Source organism: Oncorhynchus nerka, linkage group LG13 (genome assembly GCF_034236695.1).
Source record: "Oncorhynchus nerka isolate Pitt River linkage group LG13, Oner_Uvic_2.0, whole genome shotgun sequence".
In the NCBI taxonomy this organism is placed as follows: domain Eukaryota; kingdom Metazoa; phylum Chordata; class Actinopteri; order Salmoniformes; family Salmonidae; genus Oncorhynchus; species Oncorhynchus nerka.
In genome coordinates, this window is record NC_088408.1 from 56,878,198 (window position 1) to 56,896,578 (window position 18,381).

Here is an 18,381-nt window from a genome sequence, read left to right on the forward strand (position 1 = left end):
GCTTTACGACGCCACAAATGTGTATGTTAACGCTGTCCATCCAACAGGCTGAAGAGCATGAAATGAAGGTGCCTGCCTGGAATGGTGCTGGAAGTGGCTGGTGTGTGTGTGTGTTATATCTCACACGCAGATGGACTGGTGGTCAGGGGAACAGGCACTATGGAGCATGGGAATGAAAAAGCGGGCAGAGGCCCAACTTCCTCAGTCAGCTCTGCTCCGTACGTCATCATCACTCACAGTGCCCACGTAGAATGTCTTCTACACGCAGGGACGCGTGGACGCGCGCAGGGTCTACGGATGTCGCCGTCCAAACCTCTCGAACCAAGTAAAAATCACGAGGAGGTGAATCAAGTTGACTCCGAGACGAGCAGAGCTCCAAGCTCCATGTGTTCCTGAACCTGAGGCTTATTGATGTGGCCAATTAAACTGTATTAGATTCCAGCTACCCTCAACTAACTTGACAGGCAGCTGAAAAGGCAATCCAATACACACTCGTCTCCGCTCTCATCAACTTCAGAGGGAATAAGAGGGAATAAAACATGCCAGGTAGGTCGGCTCCCTTGCCAGACATTAAAATTGCATCAATCTGATTTTTACTTACAGTAAGTTGACCTCGTGAAGTATCATAGCATGAGGTCATCACCTCGGACCTCCTACGGTCCTACACCTGAGAGAAAATGTGCATCACCCAGTGGTAGCTGTCAACAACACATGTTTGACATCACTTTTGACATCACTGGCTGAGGTCCCTCCAAACAGAGTCAGGTCAGTTGGAGGGAGTGGGCCCATACTGCCACCACTATCCTGACTCAACAGTAGTGTCTGCCAGCCCAGAAGACAGAAGGTGTGTACGTCATACCTGGATCATTGGGATATACTATCAACCTATTTTCCGGTGAAACACATATGACAGCATGGTTTTCTGCTGTTCATATCGTGTGAACTGTATGCTGAACCCACAAGACAAACATTAGAAAATCCCAACCAATAAAAACACATTTCCCTAGGCTACCTGTATGTATGTATGTATGTATGTATGTATGTATGTATGTATGTATGTATGTATGTATGTATGTACGTACACTGAGTGTACACAACATTAGGAACACCTTCCTATTATTGAGTTGCACCCCTCACCCCTTTTGCTCTCAGAACAGCTTCAATTCATCGGGGCATGGATTCTACAAGGTGTCAAAAGTGTTTCATAGGGATACTGGTCCATGTTGACTCCAATGCTTCCCACAGTCGTGTCAAGTTGGCTGGTTGTCCTTTGGGGTGGTGGACCATTCTTGATACACACGGGAAACTGTTGAGAGTGAAAAACCCAGCAGCGCTGCAGTTCTTGACACAAACCGGTGCGCCTGGCACCTACTACCATACCCCGTTCAAAGGCGCTTAAATATTTGGTCTTGCCCATTCACCCTCTGAATGGCACACATACACAATACAGTAGACTTTTCAGTAGACTTAAAAATCCTTCTTTAACCTGTCTCCTCCCCTTCATCTACACTGTTTTAAGTGACATCATATAGGAAAAGGAGGTCCAAACAGGTCTCCATTAACATTGACAGGGCTGAAGTGGAGCGGGTCGAGAGTTTCAAGTTCCGTGGTGTTCACATCACCAACTATCATGGTCCAAACACACCAAGACAGTTGTGAAGAGGGCAGTTGTGAAGAGTCCCCCACAGGAGACTGAAAATAGTCCCCAGATCCTCAAAAAGTTCTACAGCTGCACCATCGAGAGCATCCTGACCGGTTGCATCACCGCACCGCCTGGTATGGCAACTGCTCAGCATCTGACCGTAAGGCGCTACAGAGGGTAGGGCATACGGCCCAGTACATCACTGGGGCCAAGCTTCCTGCCATGGGGGTAGAAGCTGTTAATGAACGGTAGGCCTGATCGCCTTTATATTAGGCGGTGTCAGAGGAAGGCCCCAAGTCATATACTGTTCTCTCTGCTACCACATGGCAAGCGGTACCGGAGCGCCAAGTCTAGGACCAAAAGGCTCATTAACAGCTTCAACCCCCAAGCCATAAGACTGCTGAACAATTAATCAAATGGCCACCCGGACTCTTTGCATGGACAATATGGACACATACAAAAAAATGAATATATTTGAATAGATTCTTTAAAAGTTATTCAAGTATAAACGACCAAAGTTATCATAGATGGCCTGTTAATTAAATTTGGTAAATTACCGGTGGCTTTTGCAACCCTGTGTGTTTACAACTCTAGTGAAATCTTGCTCTCTACCTCTCAGCTACAGCTAATTTCAACTCAAGCCTTCTGCTCTACACCGCCTTTCTCCTTTCACGGTTCCACCCTCTTGTTATCAAAATATATATACATGCCATTTAGCAAAAAAATACATTACAACAACGGCCTCTGAGCATCATAGGGAAACCATACTTTTCTATCTGCGATTGGCATGGTAGCACCACTCCTGTGCTATTAACTCAGTATAAGGCCTTATGAGGCCTTATAAGGCCTTATGAGGCCTTATAAGGCCTTATGAGCTGATTCTATGACCTCCGTCATGTTCTGCTTTTAACTCAGGCTTGACCACAAGAGACACACATACACACACACAAACTATTTCTCCCTCCCTCCATGGCCACCAAGGCTAGAGCCAGGAGAGGGAACAGGGATGACAAGGAGCAGGTCTTGAGCTAGTCTGTCAGGAGGAGGGATGACGCCATTGCTCTGGCTCAGTGACATACAGTAGACCTGGCATGGGCTTCGTGCCCAGAAGACCTGAGGGGATGAGGCTGGGGATGAGGCTGTTCTCTATTTTTCTCTAAGTTCAAGAGGGAACTTGTAATGAATGACTTCAACAGTGGTTTCTATTAGAATTACATTATGACACATTTGGTATTATCTGGATATTAAATTGGTGAACGGTATTGAATATTTTTAATGAACGGCACTGTTAATCAAGACAAGCCAACGAGCCGACAAGACCGTGAATAATTTAATGAGAAGTCATAACCAGGTAATTACAATTCCACATCGAGACTGATGATGTCATCAGATCCCAAAATAATAGCAGTCGTGCTATGGTCTGGCTGTCAGATTACCTGTCAGGGCAGTGTCATTTATGAGGACCTTAGTGAAAGCAGGGGCCAGCAGCTCACTGAGGCATTTCATTCCGCTACAAGACCATGGTGCTTGCCTACGGAGCTGTGAGGGGAACGGCACCTCACTACCTCCAGGCTCTGATCAGGCCCTACACCCAAACAAGGGCACTGCGTTCATCCACCTCTGGCCTGCTCGCCTCCCTACCACTGAGGAAGTACAGTTCCCGCTCAGCCCAGTCAAAACTGTTCGCTGCTCTGGCCCCCCAATGGTGGAACAAACTCCCTCACGACGCCAGGACAGCGGAGTCAATCACCACCTTCCGGAGACACCTGAAACCCCACCTCTTTAAGGAATACCTAGGATAGGATAAAGTAATCCTTCTCCCCCTCCCCCCTTAAAAGACCTAGATGCACTATTGTAAAGTGGCTGTTCCACTGGATGTCATAAGGTGAAAGCACCAATTTGTAAGTCGCTCTGGATAAGAGCGTCTGCTAAATGACTTAAATGTAAATGTAAATGATAAGGAAGAAGTGGAGATCTGGTCAATGGCAAAGTCACTCCAGAACAAACGGCAGCGGCAGCCCTACGCTCACGAGCTAGATTGAGGTCTGAGTCGAGGCTGTGCGGTGCGGTGTCTCCCATTTTCCTGCCTGCAATCCCTCTTCACTGTGCCCTATAGAGGAATGTATGGATTGGGCGCTCCACAGGGGAACTATATCATAAGAAAACCCCATTAACACACACACACACACACACACACACACGCGCGCACACGCACACGCACACATATACATATGTGTATATATATATATGTATATATGTATATGTGTATATGTGTATATTTATATAAGTATATGTGTGTATATATGTGTATATGTGTGTGTATATATATATATATATATATATATATATATATATATATAAACGGTATATTGGCCATATATCACAAACCCCCAAGGTGGTATATATTGATATTATAAACTGGTTACCAACGTAATTAGAGCAGGTCTGATATACCACGGCTGTCAGCCAATCAGCATTCAAGGCTCAAACTACCCAGTCTATAAATAAATGTACACTTCATTATCATTACGCCAACCCAGATCCATACATACATCTGTGCTCCAACCCACACAGACATATCCCTCAGTGAAAGTACCTAAGGCTAGCCAAAAAATGTCCTCCGTTTTCTCTTACTGCATACCCACAAAATGGTAACTATTGGATTCATAGCATCAGTAGTGCTATTATTACAATTGCCTTAGTAACATATTTCATAAGATCTGATAAGCTGGTTAACCGCAGCATTGAGATGCTATTAAAGTGATGGACAACTGAAGTGAGGGGACCATTTACACTGGTGTAGTAGTGACGAGGGGTTGGAAGTTGTCTGTGTGGATTACCCTGTCGTGCTCTTACGGCCCTCAAGCGCACGTGCACTATTGGCTGTGCTTTCAATTCTGCAACCTCCTGACACAAGAGTCATGTTTTCACTTCATGCGCCACCTGTACACCATTTCTGACCTCCAAGTTATATACAGAGTGGAACCCATCCTTAAGCTCTGTCTCCCCCTTCGTCATACACTTAGCTCAAACATGTATCCCAGAGGACAAGTTCAACCAGCTCCATCTAACACATTCGATCCTGGTCAATCGGCTTTCTAAAGCAGGGAGGAGGGCTGAGTCACGGCCAGAACACTGTCTGAGCAGTAATCACTATTCAATCAGCACTATGATAATGATAATGAGTAGACTAAATACTTCTCCTTTACCACCCTCTGAGTCCTCTCTCTCGTAATATGGGCAATGACTCAAGCCCCTGCACAGTCAAAAAAATGCACTGTGTAATAACATGTCCGTCAATTTGTCAAGATAATAAGACGAATTTCAGTAATTTGGTGTGACTTAGCGGTGTGATGAGAATAGTAAAATCCTCGAGCAGATGTTTTGTCACCTGCTCTTGACACCCAAAGCCGTGACGGAACAGAGCCCTGGCATGGAGTCAGTGTGAGGAGTGGTAATGTCACTTCACACCACATTATACAGTACCCTAGACTCAACTCCAGCCACTTTAATAATGGGAATTGATGGGAAATTATGTAAAATACATCACTAGCCACTTTAAACAATGCTACATAATATGTTTACATACCCTACATTATTCATCTCATATGTATATGTATATACTGTACTCTATATCATCTACTGCATCTTTATGTAATACATGTATCACTAGCCACTTTAACTATGCCACTTTGTTTACATACTCATCTCATATGTATATACTGCACTCAATACCATCTACTGTATCTTGCCTATGCCGCTCTGTACCATCACTCACTCATATATCTTTATGTACATATTCTTATCCCCTTACACTTGTGTCTATAAGGTAGTAGTTTTGGAATTGTTAGCTAGATTACTTGTTGGTTATTACTGCATTGTCGGAACTAGAAGCACAAGCATTTCGCTACACTCGCATTAACATTTGCTAACCATGGGTATGTGACAAATAAAATTTGATTTGATTCGGACATGCTTAACAGCACAGAATGACAAATCTCTTCGCTCAACAGACTCACACCAAACCTGTGACTTTTTACTGACGGCTATGGGCGGACATTTCCATGGATGGTCTGAGGGGTCCTCTCTCCGACACACCCTCACGAGTAGAGATACTGACCACACCGTCTTTTTCCCACCTGTTCTCCACCTCACAAATCACCTCCTTAATGATCAGCCTCAGGGATGGAGAGATTGGGAATTGGAGGGATATAGGGATGAGGGTATTGGCAGGGTAGTCGAGACCTGTGTGGTTAACAGTCCCCATCGATAAAGTAGCAACAAACTAAATCCACACAATTGCAGAGAAGTATCATATACTTGTGTGCTAGCTCCTGCATATTTGTAGGAGTGGCAGGTAGCCTAGTAACCGAAAAGTTGGTGGATCGAATCGCTGCGCTGACAAGGTCAGAATCTGTCGTTCTACCCCTGAACAAGGCAGTTAACCCACTGTTCCTAGGCCGTCATTGTAAATAAGAATTTGTTCTTAACTGACTTGCCAAGTTAAAGAAGGTTAAATAAAAAATATTGTGCCTGGGTTAGAAACATGACATGATGCAATGACATTGAACAAATACAGTAACCAAATCATCTATCAAGGCGATAATACTGCAAGGTGATGACAAATAAAGAGATATTGAAGAACATTTGAAGAAATATGCAACAGAGCAATGACACAGCTGGATATTTGAAAAGGGGTAATGCCTCAATTGAGGGTAACGACACGGCAGAAGAGCAAACGAGAGTGGAAGATTCAATGAAGCGTGATGGGAAGGAGGCAAAGTTCAACAACTCTCTCACGATGCATGTTTACTGTCTGGCCATAGCATCGCCTTGAGCTCGCAAAACGGTATTCGCACTTGGATTGAAACCGTTGATATGCTCATATGACACGAATATAGAGGTCTTTGGCCACGCACACGCTGGGTTTGGCCTTCGAAAGAACAATGCATATGCAGAAAAGTAACCTCCCACCTACTGTAAAATATGGTGGTGGATATTTGATGTTATGGGGCTATTCTGCTTCCACTGGTCCTGGGGCCCTTGTTAAGGTCAACGGCATCATGAACTTGACCGAGTAAACAGGACGTTTTAGCCAAACACCTGCCAGGGGGCTGAAACCTGGCTGCATTGGGATCTTCCAGCCAGACAGTAACCCCACGCACACATCAAAATCACCCAAAAGCATCATCGCTGACCAAAAACAATACAATACATTCAAATACAAATAAAAAGCCTGTGTGGAGGGTTCTGTATCTTTATCAAAGCACTTAGAGCATCTCCTCTCTCAACTGTCCCTGAGTGGGGGATTTCCCCAGCAAGTTCCTCTCCCCAGGACACACACACACACACACACACACACACACACACACACACACACACACACACACACACAACAAAGAAAGAAATATATGCAGGTGCATACATACAGACACACAAGCACACATGCACAACACGGAGGCACCCACATACACACTCAGGCACGTACTGTATATACACACACACATAACCAGAACGTAAGCCTGACCCTGCATATAAACCTCGAAAAGTACATCCAGGGAATACAGCCTCTCCAATCACATGCCACCTGAACCCAAGCCTCTGACACAAATCCACACACACCCCGACTGCATCCAGAAGCCAAGCATTCACTACATAAATAGTCAAATAAAGAACAGGAAAAACACACTCACTCAAATGGTTTAATCAAAACATTTCGACAGCAAGAATTCTGACGCCCCACTCCCATTACTTGTCCGGTCTACGCATCATTTGTGTCCAACCTACCTTCATCTAGCATCTCTACAAAACACACTCAAGCAGACAGACAGAGAGATGGTGATCTAGTTTACTGTACCACTGCAGGTACTGTAGCGTTGTCTTTCATCTGAGGTGAAGCTGGTTAGCAGACCGTGACTAGGCCACTGACACGCCCCGCCACCCCCCACCAAGCTGGCTGTCTTTTTCCTCGACAGGTGCGTGACATTGGGGACAGTACCCCCCCCATCACCCATCACCAAGTGACAACCAATGCAATCCTCTGGGGGAGATCAGGCAGTGGGGCCTTACCCGGGTCACAGCCATGTAGTGCCTCACCAGAGGTTGTCATTAAAGGCTCACAATCAGTGACAATTTGGACAGGGGTGAGTGCATTAGGCCTAGGAGAATGACGTATTATTGATGAGTTATGTGACAAAGAGAGGTTGCTGTTCACTTGTCAAGGATTGGAGATCTATGACCATACACAGACAGGCACGCGCGTATGTACACTAGGACACACGCGTACCCAGTTGCACAGACACGCAAACAAAGCCCATAAACCCATACAAATGGCTGGATGACTTTTACGGAGTAAGGAAAGAGAGCAACATAAGCTAGGAGGAGGCTCTACTGCTATTTCCAAGCGGGCCAGGCTGTTGCTTTTGCAAATGAGTGAGAGGTTCAGCCTGACGTCTCAGCCCGCTGTAAGCTGGGCAGTGCCATGCAGGCAGCACAGGATTCCTTGTCATCTCTAGATGAGAGAGAGCCACTTTGGGGGAGTATATCTTTTCCTCCTCTATGACAAGTCTATCAGACGACAAAAAGGCCTGAAGTCTATGTGGGGGTGAAAAGGGAGGATCAGGGAGAATTTTGGCCTCCTACTGTATATCCCTCTCCTCTTGTCAGGGTGTCCCATTGGTTTCTGAGACCAATGCTTGCTCGCTGGCACGACACACACACACACACACACACATGTTCCCAGATACGCACGCATACACGTACACACACGGATGATTCATGCCTGGACTGAGATAGATCCGGGCTCGGGCTGAAGCCTGCCAGGCACCCAGGGAGGAGCACCTCTGAGGACAGCAATGTGCTACTTCTCTTTGAAAGACTGTCGTTGATACGCTGTAAGAGAGCACCTAGGGTTTCGCCTCTATCGGTTCAGTATGAGCACGATCATAAAAACATAAATGGTTATTTCTTTTTACTACAGTATCCCTTTTATGGCTTTAAGGGGAGAGGATAACCCCATAAAGACTTGGAGAATCTGTAAGAAATACAACAACTCAGTACTGTATCTGTTTGACACACAGACATACACATCTCTGTGCATTCGGTTGCATTCCGCTGGCACACATCATGAGCATTGCATTAACAGTCATCCCACTAGGCTACCCTGGGGCGGCAGGGTAGCCAAGTGGTTAGAGCGTTGGACTAGTGACCGGAAGGTTGCAAGTTCAAATCCCCGAGCTGACAAGGTACAAATCTGTCGTTCTGCCCCTGAACAGGCAGTTAACCCACTGTTCCTAGGCGGTCATTGAAAATAAGAATTGGTTCTTAATTAACTGACTTGCCTAGTTAAATAAAGGTCAAATAGAAAAAATAAAAAAATTAAAAATTCAACTCTGGCTGCAATTACAGTGAGTGTTCAAAACATTAGGAACACCCACTCTTTCCATGACACTTGTTAAATCCACTCCAATTAGTGGAGATGAAGGGAAGGAGCCTTGAGACAATTGAGACATGGATTGTGGTTTGACTTTCAAGAACTGCAACGCCGCTGGGTTTTTCACGCTCATGATTTCCCCGTGTGTAATAAAGTATGGTCCACCACCCAGCCAACTTGACACAACTGTGGGAAACATTGGCGTCAACATGGGCCAGCATCCCTGTGGAACACTTTCAACACCTTGTAGCGTCCATGCCCCAAAGAATTGAGGCTGTTCTGAGGGACATTAGTGGGGGGGTGTGAGAGAGAGTGAGCGAGTGGGAGCGAGAGAGAGTGAGAGAAAGACTAAGGAGGCCTGCCATAGTGCTTGTCATAGCACTTACTAATGAGACCAATTCTGTCCACCAGCAGCACAGAAACAAGGCTGAAACAAGGCTGGCTAGCAAAGAGACAATCACAGAGCTATCTCCTCCAGCATAGAGACAGGCTGGGGCTGGGGAGAGAGCGGCGGCTGGGGTGTCACTCAAGGATCGGTCTCACCATCCCTGAGAAAAATATTCAGTTAACTATAGCTGAACTCTTACTTTGAGTCTACACAAAATGTGATTTAATTGGAATTGTACATTCGTAATAAAGTTGTCTGTTACGAATTAGAGAAACAATTTGTCATAAGCATCCAACAAAGTAAAACATCAATTGCGAGTTTGAGAATGTGTCAATGCATGACATTTGTTCTCACTAACTCCTATTCTCCCTTACCTCTCTTCTCATACCTTGGAAACTGAAGAGAGCTCTCAAAGAGAGAAAGAGAGAGAGAGAAAATAGGGAGGGGTGGAGTGTTTGAAGTGAGATCAATCGTTCACAGAGCGGGAGATGAGAGACAGAGCGAGGAGAGGGAAATGAGAACGTGAGAGAAAGAGAGAGAAGCCTATTCGTTCACAGAGAGAAACGGAGGACAGGGAAAGGGTACTAGACGAAAGCCACCACCTTCTTTGTTTCATGTGAATTAGTGCTTCACACACAGAGAGAGAGAGAGAGAGAGAGAGAGAGAGAGAGAGAATCCACAGAGAAAGAGAGGTGGAACCCATAGAGAGAAAGAGAAAACCCAGAAAAAGAAAGAGGATCCATAGATAAAGAGAGAGAGACAGAAAAGAGCGAGCGAGAGAGAGAGAGAGAGAGAGAGAGAGAGAGAGAGAGAGAGAGAGAGAGAGAGAGACCCCAGCAGTAGTTCGTACCTCCTCTGTCTCTGATGGCGAGGTTGTGTCCTTTCTTCAGTATGATGTCCAGCTGGTACATCCCTGGGTTGGTACCAAGGGTGGTCTCAGCATTACTTGGCTCCACAATGTTGATGCCCTGCAAAGAAACACACAACAACTAGAAGTTAATCAGAAACACTCATCCACTATGACACGCATAGTGACCTCACCAATGAAAATCAAAGAAATGGAGGACACCGCTCATTGGATATGTCATGTGTGTGCTGTGTTAAATGGATCGTGCTATGTTCTCTGGCATCACTGGGTAAAATAGACCTTAGACCTTAGTGTCTCTAGCCCTGGATGCTGTTTTGGGGGACTTTGCGCTACGCCTAAGATTACATCTAAGGGAAACACTGAGGGCCGGTATCCCAGAGTATGAACATTCAGTGAGTGACCACAGATTCTCCATTGACCATGATTTTTAGTCCAGATTTAGGCTTAATCTGTGTCCTCATAGCCAGGCCCTGACTGTGACCCTGAATGTCCTAAAAACAGACCCAGCTCCCCCCTGGGCTCACCCTGGTGCAGCAAACTCATTAGAAGGCTACACTGTGCTGGGAGGTCTGCTAGGAGATAGTCTCCCCCTCACTCTCACTCTACTCCATTCGAGACGCCTGCCCTGCGTGGGTTTCCCTGTCACGTATCCCCAGCTCTCTGGGTTTGAGATGCTAAGAATAGCCTGCCCTGGCGCTAGCATCATCCAGGCTGCGACAAGAGAGAGAGAGAGAGAGAGAGAGAGAGAAAGAGAGAGAAAGAGAGAGAGAGTTCTCTGAATAGGGTCATGTTGGCACGTACACAAAACACTAGTGTTTCCCCTACATACTTTTAGCATTTATAATTCTTTTTTTATTGTGAAACAAACAAGAAACACGACAAAACAACGGAAAACTTGAGCCTGCATAACTATTCACCCCCCCCAAAAGTCAGCTGCAAGTCTCTTGGGGTATGTCTCTATAAGCTTGGCACATCTAGCCACTGGGAGTTTTACCCATTCATCAAGGCAAAACTGCTCCAGATCCTTCAAGTTGGATGGGTTCCGCTTGTGTACAGCAATCTTTAAATCATACATACAGATTCTCAATTGGATTGAAGTCTGGGCTTTTCCAAAACATTTAAATGTTTCCCCTTAAACCACTCGAGTGTTGCTATAGCAGTATGCTTAGGGTCATTGTCCTGCTGGAAGGTGAACCTCCGTCCCAGCCTCAAATCTCTGGAAGACTGAAACAGGTTTCCCTCAAGAATTTCCCAGTCCCTGCTGATGAAAAACATCGCCACGGCATGATGCTCCACCACCATGCTTCACTGTAGGGATGGTGTTCTCGGGTGATAAGAGGTGTTGAGTTTGCGCCAGACATAGTGTTTTCCTTGATGGCCAAAAAGCAAAATTTTAGTCTCATCTGTACCTTCTTCCATATGTTTGGGGAGCCTCCCACATGCCTTTTGGCGAACACCAAACATGATTGCATATTTTTTTCTGGACACTCTTCCGTAAGGCCCAGTTCTGTGGAGTGTACAGCTTAAAGTGGTCCTATGGACAGATACTCCAATCTCCACTGTGGAGCTTTGCAGCTCCTTCAGGGTTGTCTTTTGTCTCTTTGTTGCCTCTCCGATTAACGCCCTCCTTGGCTGGTCCGTGAGTTTTGGTGGGCGGCCCTCTCTTGGCAGGTTTGTTGTCGTGACATTTTCTTTCCATTTAAAAAAAAAATGATTTAATGGTGATCCGTGGGATGTTCAAAGTTTCTGATATTTTTTTAAAACCCAACCCTTATCTGTACTTCTCCATAACTTTGTCCCTGACCTGTTTGGAGAGCTCATTGGTCATCATAGTGCGGCTTGCTTGGTGGTGCCCCTTGCTTAGTGGTGTTGGCACACAGCCAAGACAACACAGGAGTGGCTTCAGGACAAGTCTCTGAATGTCCTTGAGTGGCCAAACCTGAGCCCGGACTTGAACCCAATCGAACATCTCTGGAGAGACCTGCAAATAGCTGTTCAGCGACGCTCCCCATCCAACCTGAAAGAGCTTGAGAGGATCTGCATGCACTGAGTATACCAAATATTAGGAACACCTTCCTAATATTGAGTTGCAACCCCCCTTTTCACTCAGAACAGCATTAATTTGTTGGGGCATGAACTCTACAAGGTGTCGAAAGCGTTTCATGGCCCATGTTGACTTCAATGCTTCCCACAGTTGTGTCAAGTCGGCTGGATGTCCTTGGATGGTGGACCATTCTTGATACACACGGGAAACTACTGAGCGTGGAAAAACCCAGCAGCGTTGCAGTTCTTGACACAAACCGGTGCACCTGGCCTACCTACCATACTTCGTTAAAAGGCACTTAAACTTTTTGTCCTGCCCATTCACCCGCTGAATGACACACATACTCGGCTTCCAACCGCAAGGTGCTACAGAGGGTAGTGCGTACGACCCAGTGCATCACTGGGGCCAAGCTTCCTGCCATCCAGGACCTTTATAACAGGCGGTGTCAGAGGAAGGCCCAAGAAATTGTCAAAGCCACCCTAGTCATAGACTGTTCTCTCTGCTCCCACACGGCAAGCTGTACAGGAGCTCCAAGTCTAGGTCCAAAAGGCTTCTTACCAGCTTCTACCCCCAAGCTATAAAACTGCTGAACAGCTAATCAAATGGCTTTGCATTGATCCCCGCCTTTTTTGTGCTGATGCTACTTGCTGTTTATTAATTATGCATAGTTACCTACTGTACATGTACATGTTACCTCAATTACCTCGACTAACCTGTATCCCCGCACATTGACTCAGTACCGGTAACCCCTGTGTATAGCCTTGATATTGTTATTTTATTGTTGATTTTTGTTTTGTTTTACTATAGTTTATTGAGTAAATCTTTTTTTTGACTCTTATTTCTCTTAAAACTGCATTGTTGGTTAAGGGCTTGTAAGTAAGCATTTCACATTTGTTGTATTCGGCGCATGTGACAAATAAAATGTGATTTGATACACAGTCCGTGTCTCATTTGTCTCAAGGATTAACAATCCGTCCTTAACCCGTCTCCTTCCCTTCATCTACACTGACTGAAGTGGATTTAACAAGGGATCATAGCTTTTACCTGGAAATAGCAGGTCTTCCGAGTGTTTTGTACACTCACTTGGAAGACGTTTTAATCCAGAAAGCGACTTACAGTCAGGCGTGCATGTTTGTTTACATATGGGTGGTCCCATACGTACGAACAGCTCAACAGCTCAATCACAAGTGAATTCGCACTCGTATCACTGCTTCTTATCGAGACCTTGTCGCAGGATTTCCATTCAGTTCAGCCCACAGCCTCACACTGTGCACCGAAAATACCTCAAGTGGCTCTTGAAGTTGATTATCTCACTGGATATTAACTAAGGATATCAACTCCTACTCAGGGGGTTATTCTTCATACCAGCACTGTCTTTACAAAGGTATTATGAGGAACTGTGGCCTCCAGGGGACTGAGTGTATGAGACATTCCTCATGGTAGTGGCAGGTCATTTCCACTCTGTGCCTCCACCTCCTTCATTGCGTCGCAGCTTTCTTTCCTCATTATTAGACCACTCATGACAAACCTCTCAGCTAGTCACACAGCCACTGTACTCTGCTCAGCTCTCTGCTGTCCTCACAACTTGGACCCCTGGAAGAGTAGCTACTGCATGAGCAACATCCTAACAAACTAAACCAGTCACCACTTCTCCCCTCTGCATCTACTGGGAGTCGGGCCTGGCCCAGGAGTTGTTCCTGACCATTTACTCTGTCCCATGGAAATGAGCCACTGCACTAATGAGCCACTGTGCTTCCCTAGCCTCTGGCTAGGACTGAGCTGGACTGAGTTGCAGAGCTTGTTAGCATGGGGAGGTGCTGTGGTGTCATGTTGTTGTTGGACAGGACAAGTGTAATTGCTGCAGTGAAAATGTTTTTGAGGATCGAGGTGTGGGATGCACATGGCAGCTGATTTGGATAAACACAATGGCTTATTGTTTCAATGCAGCCAGGTGCCAGGGACATTCATTTGCATCAGTGTGCGTGTGTGTGTCTTTGGACTTTAGAGACGCCATTGGTACTTTATCACATAGTGTAATGTTCAATGCACTTGAGGATGTACAACTGCCTCAGGCTCAATGTGGATATTAAATCTGATGTGTACAAAGGCTCTTTTCTCCAAGTTATCTGCGGGAAGAAGCTGCCTGAACCACTCCCACTCATAAAAACAGGCGCGGAGTGCTGCTAACTTCCTCCTAGCAATCGTCCAGTGGCTAGAATGGCTATGCAAGTGTGCCCCAGCCCATGTGCGGTCACCGAATCCAGTATAGGGGTATATAAATTATGCTCAGATAAGTTTAATGTTTCTGGTGGGTGGGGGGATCCAGTTGAGGAGCTTGTCCATTGGGTTTTCAACCTGCCTGCGGTCATGAAGCTAGAGGCTGTGAGAGAGGTGGCCTTAGCAAAAGGGTCAACATCTGTTTGCCAATGTGCACATCCCACAGAACTTTCGGACAGAAATGAATCACAAAACTGTTCAAGTGGTGGGATACCTCATCAGTTGCACAACTGATTGCATTCAACCAAAATGTGTCTTCCCGCATTTAACCCAACCCCTCTGAATCAGAGAGGTGAGCTGCCTTAATCGACATTATCAGTACTCAGGGAGCAGTTGTTGGGGATAAACTGCCTTGTTTAAGGGCAGAACAGCTGATCTTTCCACCTTGGGGATCCAAACCGGCGACCTTTCGGTTCCAGGCCCACTGCTAGGCTATGCTTATACACACACACACCACATGTTATGTTATGTTATCTTCCTAAGCCAACGTGAGGGGGGGGGGGGGCTTTAACCAAGTTTAATTCTTCCCAAAGGATCTGTAGAGGTGTATTCAGACAGCAAAACATTTCTCACCATCACAGTTATATACGTCTCACTTTAGGACACTCCTCCTTCTCTCGCCAATCCTTGTATCTTATGTGTCAACAGGAAGAAGGTAACCAGATACTAAACACTGATTACTCCCTTAAGGGGAACTGACCTCACCTCTTGACCTCAACCCCTCCTTCCCCTAGTGCACAGATGTCCATCTGTCTCCCCTATCTCAACCGTTGCTCTACTCCCTTCCACCCAACACATTCCGAAGTGATCTGTCTTCCCACAGAGAACCATTAACTTCTGTCTCTTTCACTCTTCCTATTCAAGGCTTCTTCTCTGTTTTTTTTATTTATTTCACCTTTATTTAACCAGGTAAGCAAGTTGAGAACAAGTTCTCATTTACAATTGCGACCTGGCCAAGATAAAGCAAAGCAGTTCGACACATACAACGACACAGAGTTACACATGGAGTAAAACAAACATACAGTCAATAATACAGTAAAAAAAAAACAAGTCTATATACAATGTGAGCAAATTAGGTGAGAAGGGAGGTAAAAGGCAAAAAAGGCCATGGTGGCAAAGTAAATACAATATAGCAAGTAAAACACTGGAATGGTAGTTTTGCAATGGAAGAATGTGCAAAGTAGAAATAAAAATAATGGGGTGCAAAGGAGCAAAATAAATAAATAAATTAAATACAGTTGGGAAAGAGGTAGTTGTTTGGGCTAAATTATAGGTGGGCTATGTACAGGTGCAGTAATCTGTAAGATGCTCTGACAGTTGGTGCTTAAAGCTAGTGAGGGAGATAAGTGTTTCCAATTTAAGAGATTTTTGTAGTTCGTTCCAGTCATTGGCAGCAGAGAACTGGAAGGAGAGGCGGCCAAAGAAAGAATTGGTTTTGGGGGTGACTAGAGATATACCTGCTGGAGCGTGTGCTACAGGTGGGAGATGCTATGGTGACCAGCGAGCTGAGATAAGGGGGACTTTACCTAGCAGGGTCTTGTAGATGACATGGAGCCAGTGGGTTTGGCGACGAGTATGAAGCGAGGGCCAGCCAACGAGAGCGTACAGGTCGCAATGGTGGGTAGTATATGGGGCTTTGGTGACAAAACGGATTGCACTGTGATAGACTGCATCCAATTTGTTGAGTAGGGTATTGGAGGCTATTTTGTAAATGACATCGCCAAAGTCGAGGATTGGTAGGATGGTCAATTTTACAAGGGTATGTTTGGCAGCATGAGTGAAGGATGCTTTGTTGCGAAATAGGAAGCCAATTCTAGATTTAACTTTGGATTGGAGATGTTTGATATGGGTCTGGAAGGAGAGTTTACAGTCTAACCAGACACCTAAGTATTTGTAGTTGTCCACGTATTCTAAGTCAGAGCCGTCCAGAGTAGTGATGTTGGACAGGCGGGTAGGTGCAGGTAGCGATCGGTTGAAGAGCATGCATTTAGTTTTACTTGTATTTAAGAGCAATTGGAGGCCACGGAAGGAGAGTTGTATGGCATTGAAGCTTGCCTGGAGGGTTGTTAACACAGTGTCCAAAGAAGGTCCGGAAGTATACAGAATGGTGTCGTCTGCGTAGAGGTGGATCAGAGACTCACCAGCAGCAAGAGCGACCTCATTGATGTATACAGAGAAGAGAGTCGGTCCAAGAATTGAACCCTGTGGCACCCCCATAGAGACTGCCAGAGGTCCGGACAGCAGACCCTCCGATTTGACACACTGAACTCTATCAGAGAAGTAGTTGGTGAACCAGGCGAGGCAATCATTTGAGAAACCAAGGCTGTCGAGTCTGCCGATGAGGATGCGGTGGTTGACAGAGTCGAAAGCTTTGGCCAGATCAATGAATACGGCGGCACAGTAATGTTTCTTATCGATGGCGGTTAAGATATCGTTTAGGACCTTGAGCGTGGCTGAGGTGCACCCATGACCAGCTCTGAAACCAGATTGCATAGCAGAGAAGGTATGGTGAGATTCGAAATGGTCGGTAATCTGTTTGTTGACTTGGCTTTCGAAGACCTTAGAAAGGCATGGTAGGATAGATATAGGTCTGTAACAGTTTGGGTCAAGAGTGTCCCCCCCTTTGAAGAGGGGGATGACCGCAGCTGCTTTCCAATCTTTGGGAATCTCAGATGACACGAAAGAGAGGTTGAACAGGCTAGTAATAGGGGTGGCAACAATTTCGGCAGATAATTTTAGAAAGAAAGGGTCCAGATTGTCTAGCCCGGCTGATTTGTAGGGGTCCAGATTTTTCAGCTCTTTCAGAACTTCAGCTGAATGTATTTGGGAGAAGGAGAAATGGGGAAGGCTTGGGCGAGTTGCTGTTGGGGGTGCAGTGCTGTTGACCGGGGTAGGAGTTGCCTCTGTCATTTATTTAATATCTCAATGTTCAAAGTTTAGTCGATTCCAACAATGGTAATGTGTTTTCTTGTATACCGAATAAGCCAGATATTGTTGTTTGTGGGGGGGGGGGAAGCCAAAGAGAGACGCTGATTTTGGAGGTGGGCTGCTCCTTTGACTGCCACATGGAGCAGGCCTTTTCTGACAAGCTGCTTAAATACAGGCCCCTCATGTCATGCCTGAACAGCCTCGGACATGTCCACATGCTGCCAGTATGTGGCCTTCAGATTGCAGGCCTACATTAAGACCAACGCAAAGCAGCTATGGGAAACCTTGCAGTGTGGTGAAAAATGTTCAGTTTGTTTCCCTAGGTGTCCAGATATCCCTGTCCTGAAATGTTTGACTCCGTATTGTACGAATAATGATTTGTGGATTCAAATAAAGTATTTGTGTGTGTGTGTGTGTGTGTGTGTGTGTGTGTGTGTGTGTGTGTGTGTGTGTGTGTGGATTAAATAGGAAGGAACCGTGTGTGTGTGTGTGTGTGTGTGTGTGTGTGTGTGTGTGTGAACAAGTCTGTTTACTTACAATGATGAACCACAGCATCTGTCAGATAACTAACTGGTAGTGTAAACAGACAGTTCCTTCTAAACCACCACTGGCTGTGGATCAGACTCACTGGATTGGACTGAGAGAAGCAGCCATTAATCCACTGCAATCATCAATCCAGCGTCTCACTATAAAGCAGTAAACACATCTCATCTTCAACGCAAGTCTCACATCTTCATCAAACTAATGAATAGCAACTTTCAACATTAAAACAACGATGAAACAGTAACAAGCACACACTCCA

At 45.6% G+C, this 18,381-nt stretch overlaps 1 protein-coding gene across 7 annotated transcripts in view; it reads right to left on the reverse strand.

Annotated features, from left to right (window-relative positions):
• The window catches only part of mctp1a (multiple C2 domains, transmembrane 1a), a 261,687-nt gene that overhangs the window by 154,161 nt on the left and 89,145 nt on the right, over nucleotides 1-18,381 (reverse strand). For all 7 annotated transcript variants that reach the window (XM_065026500.1, XM_065026499.1, XM_065026496.1 and 4 more), the window contains exon 2: nucleotides 10,313-10,430. In XM_065026500.1, the coding sequence (XP_064882572.1) occupies nucleotides 10,313-10,430 (118 nt within the window). The remainder of the gene's footprint in view (nucleotides 1-10,312; nucleotides 10,431-18,381) is intronic.